General features: G+C 46.6%; 1 protein-coding gene across 5 annotated transcripts in view; it reads right to left on the bottom strand.

Annotated features, from left to right (window-relative positions):
• LOC124959988 (uncharacterized) overlaps positions 1-16,867 on the bottom strand; it is a 35,052-nt gene that overhangs the window by 15,369 nt on the left and 2,816 nt on the right. For 2 of the 5 annotated variants that reach the window (XR_007104015.1, XM_047518498.1), the window contains exons 2-3: positions 12,646-12,922; positions 1,623-3,131 (exon numbers count right to left, since the gene is read on the bottom strand). Coding sequence is in view for 1 of the 5 variants with exons in the window: in XM_047518501.1 (XP_047374457.1) it covers positions 13,109-13,180 (72 nt within the window). In the remaining 4 variants the exon portion in view is untranslated. Of the gene's footprint in view, positions 1-1,622; positions 3,132-12,645; positions 12,923-13,045; positions 13,181-16,867 lie in introns of those variants that run through there. The other 3 variants (XM_047518499.1, XM_047518501.1, XM_047518500.1) reach the window with 3 other exon arrangements.

Raw genomic sequence — 16,867 nt, 5'->3', positions numbered from 1 at the left:
CCTTTCTCTCTGGTCCTCTGAACCAAGGAGTGAAAACACCTGATACCACACTAGCTCTTATTCTTGGCACATGGTGTCACTCTTGCTTCACTTTGTCTCAGCCTAAAGCAGAAACTGGTGGCGATCGCTGCAGAGAATTCTCCCATCTCCCACCCCTCCACACACGTGCAAACACACAGGTGCCTTTGCATGCACACACACATGTACACATGTGCCTCCCAGGTGTGCTAGCTGGGCCATGGTAGGGAGGAAGGGTCACTTGGAAAAGCAGGGGTGGGAGCAGGGGTCCTCATCCTCCCAGATGAGGGCCTGGGTGGAACCAAGGTGTTGGCTGAAGGTGTTGGCTGTTGACTTGGCCAACATAAAGTCCCAAAATGCTCAGAAGACAATCTAATGGTACACACATGCACAATAAGAAGAGTCGCTTGACCTCAAGGGCAAGGATGTGTTTGTAGCTACAAAACTTGCTGTGCTCTTGGCAGTGCAGAGGGGCCGAGTTTGGTCCATCTTTTGGAATCAGTCTAAACTGTCAGGCTATCAGAGACCTCCAGAGCCAAGGACCATCCCCTTAAAAAAAAAATGAGGTATTGGTCCAGTTTGCTGCCCTGCCCCCCATGTGGAGCCAAAGAAAGTTTTTCATGTTTTTTTCTTTGTACTGCAGATTGAACCCAGAGGGTGCTTTACCAATGAGATACCCCTAGTTTGAGACAGGGTCCTGCTAAGTTGTGGAATCTGGCCTTGAACTTGAGGTCCTCCTCCCTCAGCCTCTTGAGTCACTGGGCTTACAGGAATGTGCCACCTTCTTAATGTGCTGACTGCCAGGCCTCTGTTGGTCCCAGTGTGGCAGTTCATAGTTTTTTCTAAGAACATCTTCTGGCTACCAAATGAATGTTCTGTTGGCTTTCCACTGGTTGAATTCATTAGTATGATTAAATGTCTCCTCCTCTAGGGTCAAGAGCCACAGTGCCATCCTTAAAATCTCTCTGCTTCTACTACCTCCTGTCCTCACTTCGATTACCACCAGGATCCTCTCAGCAGGCTTAATAAACTCCCAGTGGGCTTCTGGGCTAGCCCAGAGTCTCCTTCTGCACCCTTCTCCCTCCTGACATCATCTTACAAGCCTCTGTCCCTGAGGCTCTGCTATGACAGAGTAACCTGCATGGGGACAGTGGTTCCCCTCTGGGGCACACAGCCATCCTCTCCTTCTCATAAGAAATCCAACTTCTTTTCCACCCATGTGAGCAGAGTGGTTCAGGGCAAAGGAGCCCTCTAACAGTCCCTGACTATCACGGGTTCAGTGACGAGCCATCGCCCAGGAGAGCCCTTGTGCAGAGGGCTGCCTGCCCAAGCCACAGTTGCCCTGTGACCACACTCCTGCCTGCAGCAGCCACGCATCATCACCTGAAAAGCATATGGCATCTAGGTTACAAGGCTTGAGGCTGCCTTGATGTCCCTAGTACCTGGCTGTCCTCTCCCAGAAGGTGGGGCTTCCCTGCCCTGTCACCCTGACGCCTTCCTGCACAAGTGAGCAGTTTAACCATTTCCCTGCCACCTCATCTTTGAAAACATCTCATAAAAGCACATCAGAGGAAACAGACTTTTTATTCCTTCTATTATTAGTTCCCGGAACAGAGGCTGGAGATACACAGTCACCCTGGAGGTGATGAGCAGGCACAGTGGCGGAGCCACCACCTAACCTATTTCTGGAGATAAGATTGTTGATGTCAGGTCAGGAGCACAACTCCCACCAAGAGGACCACAATCCACTGCATCAGCAGCATCCCTTTTCTTGGGTGCCGTCCCAGGTCAGTGGATGGAAACTCGGTCAGTGGGGACCTGTGAGTGGACCCGTGTGATGATGCGGGCTGCATGCTCCTGGATGTGGTCAGATCTGATGACTATTATCTCATTGACTGACCAGCATCGGAGGAAGGAAAGAAAAAAAAAAGGAAAAATGGGGAGGGGGAGCTCTTGGGTGAACCAGCCAGCCAAAACGTCAGTGAAGAAATGCAAATGAACTCAAAAGCCCTTTCTCTGGCCCCTCAGCTAGAGCAAATCAGTCACCTGATTTTATTTTTTAAGGGAATGGTCTTCAACCCTGGCAGTCTCTGATAGTCTGACAGTTAAATTGATTTCAAAAGATGGACTGCACTTGATCCCTCTACACTGCCAAGGGTACCAAACCACAAATCCCTCCTGCCCTGCCTTCCACAAACTTCATAAATAACAGAGACGCTCACTTGAGTAATTAGAAGAAAAAACTGTCAGCTAAGTGGTTTAAGAAGGCTTAGGTGTGGCTGGAAGCATTCTGTGTATTTTCTGTAAAGTCAAACATGTAGACAGTCAAAAATACTAGTTTAATGAGCTTATAAATTTGGAGTGACGCTTCACATCTTACAGTGAGGTCTGGGGTTCAACTATTTCGCCTTTGAAATCAAAGAGGCCGCCAGGGGCATTCACCCCATGGCTTCTTCCTGGCAGCTTGTTCTTCTACCCAGGTAACTGACCCAGACAGTTCCACCTCCAGTGTTTAGTGCAGGGGAAAACAACTCTCGGTACTGGGAGATGTGTTCTGATTTCTGAGCTCTTTCCTTCCTTCCCTTCTTCAACTGCTCCCAGATTGCCCAAATACCTCTCGCCAGTGCTGTTACTCTTTACAAACTTGTATACTTCTTGGAAGAGATGGGCACTTGTCCTGGTTAATCCTACAAGTTCACAAGGTTCTCTAATGCTCAAGTTCAAAGCACTCTAATCTCAGTAATCATGGTTTGTTATAGGCATTTCTAGCTTTTCCTGTCTACAATATTTCTAAACAATTTAATTGAGCTTAGAAGAGATTTGCATAATGTGCCACAATTTGGCAAACGAATGCTACATGCAGTGTCTTGCTGACAGGGTAAGTCTGGTGCAGGAACACCCAGTCAGCAGCGCTGTCCCACATGTGGCTGCGAGTCCCCCATCACCTCCAGGGCCCCACAAGGAACCGAAGGGCAGGGCGAGGTGGCACATCTGTGACTTCCTTAGGCCATGGCTGGATCTCGTGGTGCACACCTGCTCCAGTCCGTTGGTTTTTCAGAACCAATATTTGGATGTCACTTCCATAGTTTCCTTTATCCCCGATCCGTGCCAGCCTGGAGACCAAGACAGAATGAGTCTTCAGGTGAACACTTGGCCACCAGTTTTTCCAGAGCCCCAGGACAATGTTGCTAATATTCAGGGCTATGTGTAACCTTGTTGTCCCTCACCACAGAACTATCTGTTAATTAAACAGACAGACAACCTTACAATTAGGCCAACTCCATATCCTCTGACTTAAGCCCTGGATTCCTTTCTCTCCAGGATTAGAGTACTCAGAGGGAACTTCTCAATGACCAGCATGCTCAATGTCCCTCCTCATGCCTCCAGCAGACTCCTTAGTCAACAGCCACCCACTGAACATCCCAGGACTTCTGGCACCTGCCCCAATAACCTGAGCCTCCCATGTGAGCTTCTGTTTTCTGTCTCTATTGTTCTCACTGGTTTTCCTATGCTTTTGAGGACAGAATCTGAACAAAGAGAAGCTCCAATCCTATGTATACTGGTTATGTGGCTTGGGAAAACCATCATAACATGCCAAGGATTCATGGTGCAAAAGTTCCCAGTCCCTTAACCAGGTATTATGGCATACACCTGTAATCCCAGCAACTGTGGAGACTGAGGCAGGAGGATCGCAAATTCAAAGCCAGTCTTAGCAACTTTTCAAGGACCTGAGCAACTTAGTGAGAACCTGTCTCAAAATAAAAAAATAAAAAGGGCTGGGGATGTGGCTCAGTGGTTAGTGGTGAAGCACCCCTGGGTTCAATCCATAGTACAAAAAAAAAAAAAAAAAAAAAAAAAAATTCCCAGTCCTGCTCTCCTATCCCCAGACCAGCTGAGACACAGACAAGTCTTTGGCCAGGGTAACTTAGCTTCACTAGATAGGCATCTAGAATCTGTGCTATCTCCTCCCAGCTGAATCAGGGCCCAAGTGGCACCTCCCAGGGCTCCTTGAGACATCACTAAGTAGAGCCTAGGGGTGGCAGTTTCCTTCACAGAGCCTATCATCACCCGGAGAGTATCACCTCCATTTCCCACCTTTGGCAGGTGCATAGGAGGACTCAGGAAGAAGGTGTCCTGAAATGTGAGAGCCCATATCCAAATGGGAAGAATGGCCTTCGGAGCTGGGCGGGGAGAGGGGCTGAGGAACAGAGGAGCTAGAAACTGGATGACAGCAGATGCAGTCTCAACGGGATCAAACTCCCAGAGCAGCATGGCCATCTTCCTTTCTTTTCTGTCTTTTATGGTGCTGGGGATTGAACCCAGGGCCTTGTGCATGGGAGGCAAGCACTCTACCAGCTGAGCTATGTCCTCAGCCCTCTTTCTTCTTTTAAAGCTCATCTCTGCAGCATCTGTTTTCCTCTGGGCACATGAAACTTTCACTTTCTCTCTTCTTCGATCTTCTGAGGTGAGAGAAGCAAGGAGCACAGGGTTCTGACTCGGTGCCAGCTCGGGTCATGAATGGACACATTGTTCTCCTTATACACACCAAATACGACCAACAGACTTGTTGATGGGATGTTGAGGGAGTGTTTTCTTATTGACAAGGATGTACAACAGTGACAAGCTGTGAAAGACACAGGCCTGCCTCTCTGAGCTTCTGTGGGATTAACAGACCAGCATGGATATATCTGGCTTTTTGCATCTGCCTCTATCAAGGTCTGCACGAGGTCAGATTTTTCTAAATGGAAGGTTCATCTCATGCCTGCTAAGCCTTGCATTAACTGACCACGCACTCTACCACTGATCTACAACCCAAGCCCTGAAGACTCATCTTTCTTTTTTTTTTTTTTTTTTTTTTTTTTTTTTTTTGGGTGCTGGGGATCGAACCCAGGGCTTTGTGCTTGTAAGGCAAGCACTCTACTGACTGAGCTATCTCCCCAGCCCCTCATCTTTCTTACTGGGTAATCAGACCCTTGATTTTCTGTTTTTTCTTTTTTTCTTTTTTTTTTTTTGGGTGCTGGGGATCGAACTCAGGACCTTGTGCTTACAAGGCAAGCACTCTACCGACTGAGCTATCTCCCCAGCCCCAGACCCTTGATTTTCATATAAGACTGATTTTCCACTGGTACCTCCAGTTTTTCTGTCCTTCCTCCTACTAAATGTTCCGGAAGAGCTCTGTATTTAAGTGAGCCCAAGCATGAATCTACAGTAAAGCTGAGACTTTTTTTTTTTTTTGGTACTGGGGATTGAACTCAGGGGCACTTAACCACTTAGCCACATCCCCCTTTTTGTATGTTTATTTAGAGAAAGAGTCTCACCAAGTTGCTTAGCATCTTGCTTTTGCTGAGGCTGGCTTTCGACTCTCAATTTTCCTGCCTCCACCTCCTGAGCTGCTAGGATTATAGGCATGCACTACAGTGCCCACCCAGAGACCATTTAAAAAAAATTTTTTTTTCTTGTACTTGTAGATGGACAGCATGCCTTTATTTGTTTATTTTTTATGTGCTGCTAAGGATCGAACCCAGTGCCTCACACATGCTAGGCAAGCGCTCTGCCTCTGAGCCCCAGCCCCAGCCCCCAGAGACCATTTTTATAAGTAAGTCTCCAATGTGTTTGCCTCAGTGAAGAATATTTTTATTCTAGAATGATCTCCACCATACATCCCATTTTCTTCTCATCTTTGATTTTTTTAATAGCCAAATAAGAAGTTTGCCACCTAAACCACAAAATGGGAGACAACCAATTTCTGCCCTTGATGCATCAAAAATCCTTTGAGGTTTTACAAATACAAGTAATTATTATCAAAGGATTTGCATTACAAGGGAAGAGGGGAAGTGGGATTCTTTCGAGCAGCATAGGGATCTCTGGACCCAGCTCTTCCCTGCTGCCTAGGTCAGGTCATTCTTAAGGAAATAATGCCTATGGCTGCTGACAGACTCTTTTGTGATCACATTTTCAGAACTGAGAATTGGTGGCGTGATCTGACAAAGGGCTGTGTTTTCTGTCCCAGAAGTGCATGCTGTCCTGGAAAACAGAAGCTATGTGGTTGCCCACAGGACAGCTCTGAGAAGAGGCCATTCTCTGCCATGTGCAGCTCAGCAATTTCACCGGGGCCTCCATGTCCCCCATTCTCTCCTCTGGCTGGATTCCCCAGATACCTGAGTTCATTGAATTGATTAAAGCAGCGCTTCAAACAAATGTCCAAAGTGATCTCTCCAGTCACAATTTCCATTTCTATTTTCCCCAAAGCAACCTCTCCTTTCAAAAAGAGGCAGGTTAGCAGTAAACGAACTCAACTTCACCCACGATGGCCCCGTATCAAATTGGATCTTTTCAGAAAATTATAAAGTAATTATTCCAAAAGTAGGGTTTACGGTTAAAATGAAACCACAGTGGAAAGCTGTTAGAACCTGGACTTTGGGCAAAGGCCAAAGAGGGCATTCTGGGCATTCTCCTGAGGGAGAGGGAAGGAGACTAACCAAAGAAATCTTAAATGAGCACATAAAAAAGTAAGATGCTGAACCTGTTCCGCCACCCCACTCCAGTTAGAGGGCACTTTTAACAGCATTAGGAAAGCGAAACCAGCTGTGGGTGGGGTGCGCTGCTGCCAGGTCATCCCGCCTGAAGAAACTCCAGGCTGCGCCTACATGAGCGACGTGCGGCCGCCAGGACAGCGGGCAGGATGCGTGGCACGCCGCTGGTCGGGGAGGGGCCAGTGTCGGTGGTCACTGGCTCACAGCTGCGGGTCACTCGGGTGGCTGCTCTGACTTGTTACCCCACAGTTTGATTAAGGAACAAGCATTTAAGAAAACAAGCACGCAGCAGTGCAGAGGAGCCCGCGGCGCTGGGCGCAGACCCGGGAGCCCGAGCCGGCCGTCGGGGCGGCGGCGCGGCGCCCTCTGCTGGAGCGCCGCCGGCCTCCTGCCCCGTCCGGTGCGCCACTGCCCTCTGTTGGACAAGAGGCCCTTCCGCTCCACCGGACAGCTGGTTAAAGCGGCGCGTTAGATACAACCCGCTAGGTGGCCTTAGAAAGGCCGGGCCGGCTGAACCTCCGTTTCCACGTCTGTAAAACGGGCACGACGGTAACACTACCCGTGCTTGCTCGCGTCGTGCTCAGGAGCGCTAGAGTGAGACGCTGCTGCTTCCACCTCGCTACGCCCGCTTCTGCCCCAGCAGATCCGACTCGCGTCCCCAGTCTCTTGCCATGGGAGCACAATTGTGTGGCAGCTCCGTTCTGGCAGCTCTAATAACTTCGCTATATTTTTTTCTTTTTGAAGTGCTGGGGACCCAACGCAGGGCCTCGCACATGCTGGGCAAGCGTACCCCCATTCCCAGCGCACACGAATGTTTTCAACACAATATTCACGACATTTTTTTTCTTACAAGCATGCATCATAATTTAATTTCCTGTCCGTTCGGTTCTAAACCCCCTGAACACAGGGACCCATTTTTCATTGTCACCGCTGTAGTCCTAGGACCTATCTAGCATCATGCCTACTGAATAGTCGATGCTTGATAAATACCTTTTGAGGGGGGGATCAAACCTAGGGCCTTGGCATGCTAGGCAAGCACACTACCTCGAGCCACACCCCAGCCCTTGATAAATACCTGTTGAATAAGGACAAGGAGGAATCACAGGAGCTGGTGCAGGCCAGACAGAAATGGAAAGAACAAAGCAGATACGGGGAACATCTGGTTTCAGGAGTGACAGCATAAATTTATACTGAAAAATAGGGGGGCAGTGGCAGAATGCCTGCTTAGATGCAGTGGGCCCTGAGTGCCAACCCAGCAATAGGAGGTAAATAAATAAATAACAAGAAATAAATAAAAGAGCAGCCGTGATGAGGTAGTGTCTGGACAACACAGTGAATGGAACAAATGCCACTGAAGTGTAGCATATGATAATGGTTAATTACGTTAGGTGAAACTCGCCTCAACAGCAAGAAACGAAGGGGCAGAACTGTAATATAATAATTCCAGTTACTAATAATCGATGATTTAACCACTTTACAAACCCTTGGCCAAGTCAACATAAAGAGAATGGCCTCCCTGCAGGGCGTGGTGTCTACACAGATGTTTTCACGTGAATGATTTCACTGGTTGGTCCCGATAAGCCCACCATGTGCAGACGAGGACCACTGGGGACCGCAGGCCAATCAGCAGCTGCCACTCACTAGGCCGTGACCACACCCACTGGAGGCTCCGCCCTCCCCCTGCCCTGCCTGGAAAGGACTCACCCAGACAGCTCCCTGGCCTCCCCTCACCTCCTTCTCCCTCAGCTTCAAGTCTCCCCATCAGAAAAGCTTTCTGAAGAGCAGTCCAGCTCTCCATGATTGTTCTCTCTCCTTTACCCTGCTTGATTTTTCTTCAAATTTCTCTCTTTTCTTTTGGTACTGGGATGCTTAACCACTGAGCCACATCCCCAGCCCTGACCCCTTTTTTTGTTTTTGAGATGGGGTCTTCTTAAGTTGCCTGGGCCTCACTAAGTTGCTGAGGTTGGCCTCAAATATGATCCTCCTGCCTCTGCCTCCTGAGTCACTAGGATTACAAATTTTTCTTCAAATTTCTTAGAACGTACTACTCATTGAGCTTTTCTCTTTCTGTAACAATGTGAGCTCCAAGAGAATAGGGCCATTCATCAGTTTTGCTCTCTGTTTTAATAATACTGACACCTGGAATGGTACCTGACAAATAATAGGTGCTTAATAAATATTTGTTAAATGAATGAATAAGTAGTAGAACTTTGCCATGAATTTGGCCAGATCTTATGGGGAATGCAGGTTTTTCAGCAACAGTACAAAAATGAAATTATAATATGACTGAGACAAAAGGTCAGCTGTTAGGGGACTGTAACCAAGTTCAGGATCAGACCTTGCCTGTGCTCCTCTCACCCCCAGCTTCTTGAGTCAGCACCTGTTGAGAAACAATCTGAGAACAGAGGAAATGGGCCCAGCCTATGTCCAGGTCCCACCCTAGGCCTGCTCTTGGCAGGGAAGGATGTCTCTGAGGAGGAAGGAGAAGGTGCCAGGCAGTGGTCAGAGTCCAGGGAGCAGCAGAGCGTGGCCTCACAAGATCCACGTAATCTGAGTGGAAATGACACCCAGGACCAAATTGATGTGCAACAGGAACTTTGTGTGATTAATTCTCATTCCCAGGGGAAATCTTGCAGGGCTGGCCTCTCACGAGTTGGGGCAGTGTGGTCTGACGGGAGCAGTGACCCTTGCAAAATAGACAATGAGGCTCTGAGACTCAGTGGCCACCCCAGAATCATGCCCGGTGACTTTGGAAAACTTCATGGCCAGCAACAGTGGCTCCCTTCCTCCAGTGCCTGCGGCAGGAAGCCGGGCAAGATGGGAAACTGTCAGCGGAGGGCAGAGAACAAACAGGAGTCAATCTCAGGCACTCTGGTGTCAGGGGACTTCTTGCCTCTGATGGCAGATTACAGACTGCAGACGAACCCTCTAAATTGACCACAGCCATGGGACATTACTGTTACATCTTAAAATAATTATTAACAAAATATTTTTGACAAATGCCCAACTGTCAGTCCAAGCCTTACAATTTAACTTAGTGGCACAGAACCACATTTTCCATCTTTAATAAATCACAAAACTCTCTAAAGGAGATATTTCCTGGACTTTCTCCCTCCTTCCCCTCTCTCTCTTCTAATGCCATCTGGTATTAAACCCTGTTACATTGCTCTTAGTTTGAAATATTTATTTTAGAGCCTGTGTGCTGTGTATGTAAAAGAGGAAGAACTGTTGACACTGTTTTTCTGGAACTGAGCATCTACAGAAAATTCCAAGCTATATAAATCGTGCCTCCCGACACCCCACGTATTTAAGCACTGTCCCACGTGGGCATGCGCTTGCACACACACACACACACACACACACACACACACAGATCCCCAAACACTTCTTTATAACACATCTAAAGTAATGGCTCAAAATCCAAGAGAATGGTTCATTCAAAACAAATTAAACAAAAAATATCGCGACACACTTTGCGTACTAGTGATAGGTCACGGCTTTTCCCATTTTCTGTGGTGCTGTTTGTGGGCATTTTAACCTGTGCTGGTTTCAAGAACTTCAGCTACTCACCTCTGTCCTACAGGAACCACAGTATAACCCTCCTGCTGCCCTGGGCACTCAAGCACGGGTGGGTACTGAACTTTTCTCAGTTCCCACAGCACGAAGGCAAAAAGCAAACAAAGAAAAACACATGGCTGCTTTTACCTTATATTCCCTAAAACTTGGAATGGGTGTCTGGCCATCTATGGAGTCTTGGGCTTGACGGGTTAAAGGACAGCCTGGCGTCTAACCCCAGCTGAGTGGTACGGATCATGGTGGAGCCCAGCTCTGGGCCTGTGAGGTGGGCAGAAGCCCCAGGCAGCTGGTGGGGTTTGGGCAGATGGGGGAGCACAGGTCCCAATGGAAGGACACAATCTGGCTGCCATGCGGTGCCAGTATATCGGGAGCTCCTCATTCTCCAGGAAGTCAGAAACTGAGTTTGTTTGGTTTTTTTAATCCAGTTGTCAATGGATCTTTATTTATTTGTATGTGGTGCTGAGAATTGAACCCAGTGCCTCATGCATGCTAGGCAAATACTCTGTCACTGAGCCATGATGACCCCAGCCCCAGAAACTGATTTTTTAACATGAATCGCCACATTTTTAAAAGTTAGAAATTCGTTCTAAAAGCAGCATTAAAATACTGTATGAGCTGGGTGCACTGGCCTATAATCCTACTCAGGAGTCTGAGGCAGGAGGATCACAAGTTCAATGCCAGCCTCAGCAAATTAGCGAGGCCCTGTCTTCAAATTAAAAGAAAGAAAAAAGGAATAGGGATGTAACTCAGTGGTAAAGTAACCCTGGGTTCAGTCCCTAGGACCAAAAATAAGTAAATAAATATTTTTAAAAATACTCTATGAGCCAAACACAATACACCTAGGACCTGATATGGCACACAGGAATCTGACCCCACTCTTTGGAACAGTAAGTGGCTCTAGCAGGTTTCAGGCCGGGATCCACCTTTTATTAACTGATTCACCTCCCCAACATTTGGCACTGGTACTCCAGGAAGACGGAGAAGCTAGGATGCCCATTCCCTCTGTCCAAATCCTCACTCCACTTACTACCACCACATCCTGGCTATGTCATAGGGTGGACCACTCTGGGCTCCAACTTCCTCCCTTATAAAATGCACAGGGTGATGTGGGATCAAACGAGATGCTGCACACATGCTTTCTGTGGAGGAAGCACTCAGTGGTCACGGCAGCCACTGCTGTCAGTGAGTGTGGCATCCCCTTCCCCATCTGTCCGTTACCGGTCGGCCAGTCCAGCTCAATAAGACTTCCAGAAGTCTCACATCTATCTGTGCATGACCTCACCCTCTCCACCCTGAGCAATCACAATCGTCCCAGTGATCATACCTCCTGCTTTCCTGAGCGACCTGGGGAAACCAGCTGCTCCCAGGTGAGTCCATCTCTTGGCTTACAGTGCATTCTCCCTGTCACCCACAGAGCAAAGTCTAATTCTCTAATCAAGGCTCTGCCCAGGCTCTCATCCTACCAGTCTCTATAACATTTTTATGCCTCAGCCACACCCCACCCTGTCCCTGCCTTCCTGAAAGCCATGCTGCTTACTGTCACCAAACCTCACAACACTGTTCCTTCTGCTAACCTTGTTTGTCCTCTATGTCACTCTTTGACCACATCTCACCCTTCTAAATCCAGACCAAAATAATGATCTCCGCCATGAAGCCTTCTCTGATCGTCCCCTAACCAGCCCTGCACCTCTCCGTACCCAGTGCACAGTGCCTTTCCACCCATCTCAGGACGTCCTGGAGTCAACTTGCTAAGACATCTGCCACACAAGAGACAGGAGGCCAAGGGCAAGCACCTGGCCTTACTTTTTTTGTTTTGTACGAGGGATTGAACCCAGGGTTGCTAAACCACTGAGACATATTCCCAGCCCTTTTTTATATTTTATTTAGACACAGGGTCTCGCTGAGTTGCTTAGGGCCTCACTAAATTGCTGAGGCTGACTTTGAACTCTCGATCTTCTTGCCCCAGCCCTCCAAGTCACTGAGATTACAGGCATGCGCCACCACACCCAGCTGCCTTACACGTTTTTTAAAAAATTTCTAGCTGGCACACAGTGAATTCTTGGTGTTTGCTGAATGAATGAATAAAGGCAGTGTAACAAAGCCAAAAAAAAACTCACTTTTAATATATCCTGTTACAAGAAATAGGGATCTTTGGGAATATACAAATAAAAAACAGGATAACAAAAGTCCCTAAAAATCACTCAAAAGAGCCAGGTGCCCCAGTGCTCGCCTGTAATCCCAGCAAGAACTCGGGAGGCTAAGGCAGGGGATCACAAGTTTAAGGCCAGGCTGGGCCGTTTAGTGAGGCCCTGTCTCAATATAAAAATAAAAAAGGGCTGGGGATGTATCTCAGTGGTAAAATGCCCCTGGGTTCTATACCCGGTACCCCTCCCCCCAAAAAAAAGTCACTCAAAAGCTCTCAACTCCCTGGAATGTGTGCATTTTGGCTAATTTTAGCATAAAAAAGATGTTATACTTAAAACTCTAGCTACCTAGATAGTTAAAAATATGCACTCACAAGGTGGCTGGCGTTTGTCACAGAGCTTTGACCTTCACTTGTATTTCTGTGGCTTCGGTGGAACACATGATTTCCCAGGTGAAAATGTCATCCAGACAAAGAACAGACATCTGATCATTTGGATCATAATTTGTACAACGTGCCAGTCTGAGAGGTTTTCACACACGGTGAACTGCCTGAACTTTGACCTTGTGTCCATGCAGGACTCAGGCGAGAGGACAATTCCTGACGAGTCAAGAAAGGAGGCTGCAAGCAATGATCTCAGGGAGGCACAGATCTGGGAAAGGAAATAAACATTTATTTTTTAGCATTTGTGTTCTTAAAAACTTGCCACAAACCATTCACCAAATGAATGGAAGTTTGTGACTCCAGGCGGCACAGCAGAGCTTGCTGTAGGAGCCTGGGAAACTGAGTTCTGGGCTGGTCTAGAAGGAATGGGGGCAGCAGTTCAACAGAGAGCTTTTCAGTGTGGCACTGGGGGGTAAGGCTCTCCTGGGATGGCCTGGCTCTTGCAGTTTCTAGTTGGTGGAAAGAGCTGTAGGAAGGATTAAAGGATAAAGAACAGGTCAAGTGTTTTAGCAAGGTACCTATTACATTACTCTGATTATGACAAGAATTTAGGAAATATTAGCTTTCATTATCATTTATCAAAAAGATCCCGCTACTAGGCTTGAGCTGTCTGGAGCTTATCTTTACAACTCCGCCCACTCCGAACATCCCTATTGTCCGCCTATGGGAACTGAAGGAGAAAGCATTCAGCTTCTGATCAAGGAAGAAGCAGAAAGAGTGCAGATGGAGAGAAAATAAGAGGCCACATCCACAGAAAGGCTGGCCCTGCAACGGGTTCTGGCATAAAAATAGATCTGGACTCCCAATGGCTGTGCTGGAAGGAAGAAGACAAAGAGCGCCTTCAGACTGCAGAGGGCAAACCCTGCGCTGGACAAACCTCGAGTTCAAGTGTGGAATAAAGACGTTTTCAGGCTTTGAGGTCTCCAACAACAAGAAGTATTCTAAGAAACAGGGTAAATTGCTACTGTGATTTTTTTCAGTAGATGTTAAATGGTACCGAGACTGGTAAAGCCACTGAATGCGATGGACTCATTCATTCCACAAATCCATGCTGAGTGCCTACTATGTGCTGCTTATTCAGCAGGTCAGCGCAGGTCCCCATAGACACTTGCTGCGGCCCCCACAGAGTCTGCATTCTAGGAACAAACAACTCCAGGAGGAAACTGGAAGAGAGTGACAGAGAAAGAGAAACCAGGATCCTGAGCTCCAACTTTCAGTTGCAAAACTACAGGAATGACAGCAGGCAGAAGACAGGACCACAGGCATCCTCAGAACCCAATCAGATACATCCAGAAGGTGGAACATCTGTAAGAAAGCTGGCCTGGGCTGGGCATGGGGTTGCATGCCTGTAATCCCAGCTTCTCAGGAGGCTGAGGTAGGACGATCACAAGTTCAAGGTCAGCCTGGGCAACCTAGGGAGACCCTATACAATTTTTTTTTTTTTTTAAAGGGAAGAGGATATGGTGGTGTAGCTCAGTGGTAGAGCATTTACCTAGTTATATGCAAGCCCTGGACATACTCAATCCCTGGCACCAAGAGAGAAAAAAAAATTGCTTGAATTCCTAAAAAAAAGTCAAAGCTGTGAAAAACAAGACTAGAGGGAGACTTGTAAAGATTAAAAGAGTTAACAGGAGCTGGGGGTACCTCTGTGGTGCAGTGTGTTTAGCAGGCAAGCAAGGCCCTGGGTTGCACCCCAGCACATAAATAAATAATAAATAAGTAAATAATTAAATCTATCTTAACAATCTCATCCAACTAGTAAACCCTGAGTATATCCTGAGCCAAGAAAAAGAAGTTTTTTTTGGTTTGGGTAGTGGGAATTGAACCCAGGGGCACTTTACCACCTAGTTATATCACCAACCCTTTTTATTTTTCATTTTGAGACATGGTCTCACTCAGTTGCTGAGGCTGGCCTCAAACTTGTGATTCTCCTGCCTCAGCCTCTCAAGCTGCTGGGATTACAGGTATGTGTCACTGCTTCTGGCTTCATTGTTTTAATCTTTCTATTTTTCTATATAAATTAAAACTTTCAAAAGCTTACTATGCTGGCATGCCTATAGTTTCAGCTACTGGGGAGAATGAGGTTGAAGATATCTCAAGCGCAGACACTGGAGGCCAGCAGAGGGTGTCTCTAGGTTGTGCGACATAGTGAGACCCAGTCTCATAAAACAACAACCAAGCATGGTTCCCCATGCGTGTAATCCCAGTGGCTCAGGAGGCTGAGGCTGGAGGACTGCAAGTTCAAAGCCAGCCTCAGCAATTTAGGGAGGCCCTAGGTAACCTAGTGAGACCCTATCACAGTAGTACAGTGACTTGTTTACTATGCTAACTATTCTCACACAGGAAAATTCATAAAGAGGAATAAAAGTGCCTCAAGAGGAATATTAGGGATACTGTGTGACAGACTGAATACAAATATGCATTTATCTCCAAACCCCACTTAGATGAAAATAAAGGAATAAAAATGATATAAACCCATACAGCGATGAGGTGGATTAGAGATGTCAACAAGTTTTTGAAAATTAGATTGGAACTAACTTAGCCCAGTAAAGAGGCTGGAACTCAAATACCTAAAGAGGAGAATGTATACAAAAAATGTAACAGTCATCCCTCACCAATGTTCAGGAACTGGAGAAATCAGACACCTCTGATGGAAGAAGAAGGACATGGAACTGGAAGCAGGAAAACTGTTTAGAAGTTTGTATATAAAGCAGTTAAATTCAGACACGGTGGTGCATGCCTGTAATCCCAGTGACTCAGGAGGCTGAGGCATGAGGATTGCAAGTTTGAGGCCAACCTCAGCAAGTAAGTGAGACCCTGTCTCAAAAAAATAAAAAGGGATGGGATGTGGCTCAGTGATTGACACTGGATTCAACTCCCAGTACCAAAAAAAAAGTTAAATTCACAAATCCCCTCCCCAGCTTTTTATAGCATTAAGCTGAGAACATAAAGACTGGGAGAAAATATGAAAGTCGAATGCTGGCTCACAGCCCAGCTCCGTCTCTCCTGTCACTACAGGCTCAACATCGTGGGCCCCGTGAGTGTCCCCCATGCAGGCGACTGGAGGTTCTCTGGAGAAATCACGCAGTCCCTACAACATATGATCTACACATTCTGACATTGGAGGTACCCAGAAAAAAACTTCTGCTTGCCCCAGTCACCCACAATAGAGCGAAGTCCACCAATCAACACGCCCTCTCTGTGCAAACAGCTTCCATTTCCTCTGCTTAGTGTCTCAGTATCAGACATGAAAAGAAAAACTGTTAAAAGAATGATAAGCTATTGAAGAAAATCTCCAACAACATACACACACTCAAAAAAGGAACACAGGGGGAGGCAAAATCAGGGGAAACGGTGTGAAAAGCAGAAGAAAAACAAAAACAGGAAAAATGTAGTTCCTGCAGTCAGACCTAACAGGCTCTATCAGCTCATTTTCTTCTCCCTTCCTCCCTAAGAAAGCTAAGAGAATACATACACAAAACAAGAGCAGAGGGGCCGAGCTGGGGCTCAGGGGTAGCACGTATGAGGCACTACATGTAAGTCAATAAAATATGCTAACTATTCTCACACAGGAATAAAATATGCTAACTATTCAGCACCACATGAAGGTCAATAAAATAGAAGACTTTCAACAATTAAAAAAGTGTTTTTAAAAAAACAAAAGCAGAATGCTATATGCACACACACATAATAGAAGCAGTGACAACAATTAAAATTTTAAGCATTAAAATTCAAAAATTCAATAGAAAGGATAAGGTTAATGAACTTGACCAAAGAGTAGAACAAAAAGAAAGGTAAAAAGATAAGAGCTACAATTCAAGTTCCAACACCTTTTAGTAGAATCACAGAAAATGGAATGAGGATATAGGTTGAGCCATGAAGTGATGGCAAACAGGTAATTTATATGGAAAAGAGTAATATATCCATATAGTCAAAACAAAAACAGCCAGATGCAATGGCACATGCCTGTAATCCCAGTGACTCAGGAGGATCTCAAGTTCAAGGCCAGTCTCAGCAAATTAGCAAGGCCCTCAATAACTTAGCAAGACCTTGTCTTAAATTTTTTTTTTAATTTTTAAAGGCTGGGGAATGTAGGTCAGTGGTAAAGCACCCCTGGGTTCAACCCCCAGTACCAAAAAATAAGTAAATAAAT

The sequence above is a fragment of the Sciurus carolinensis genome, chromosome 11 (genome assembly GCF_902686445.1).
Source record: "Sciurus carolinensis chromosome 11, mSciCar1.2, whole genome shotgun sequence".
Lineage (NCBI taxonomy): Eukaryota > Metazoa > Chordata > Mammalia > Rodentia > Sciuridae > Sciurus > Sciurus carolinensis.
Note: the sequence above shows the minus strand (reverse complement) of the source record. Positions and strands in the feature narration are given on the sequence as shown.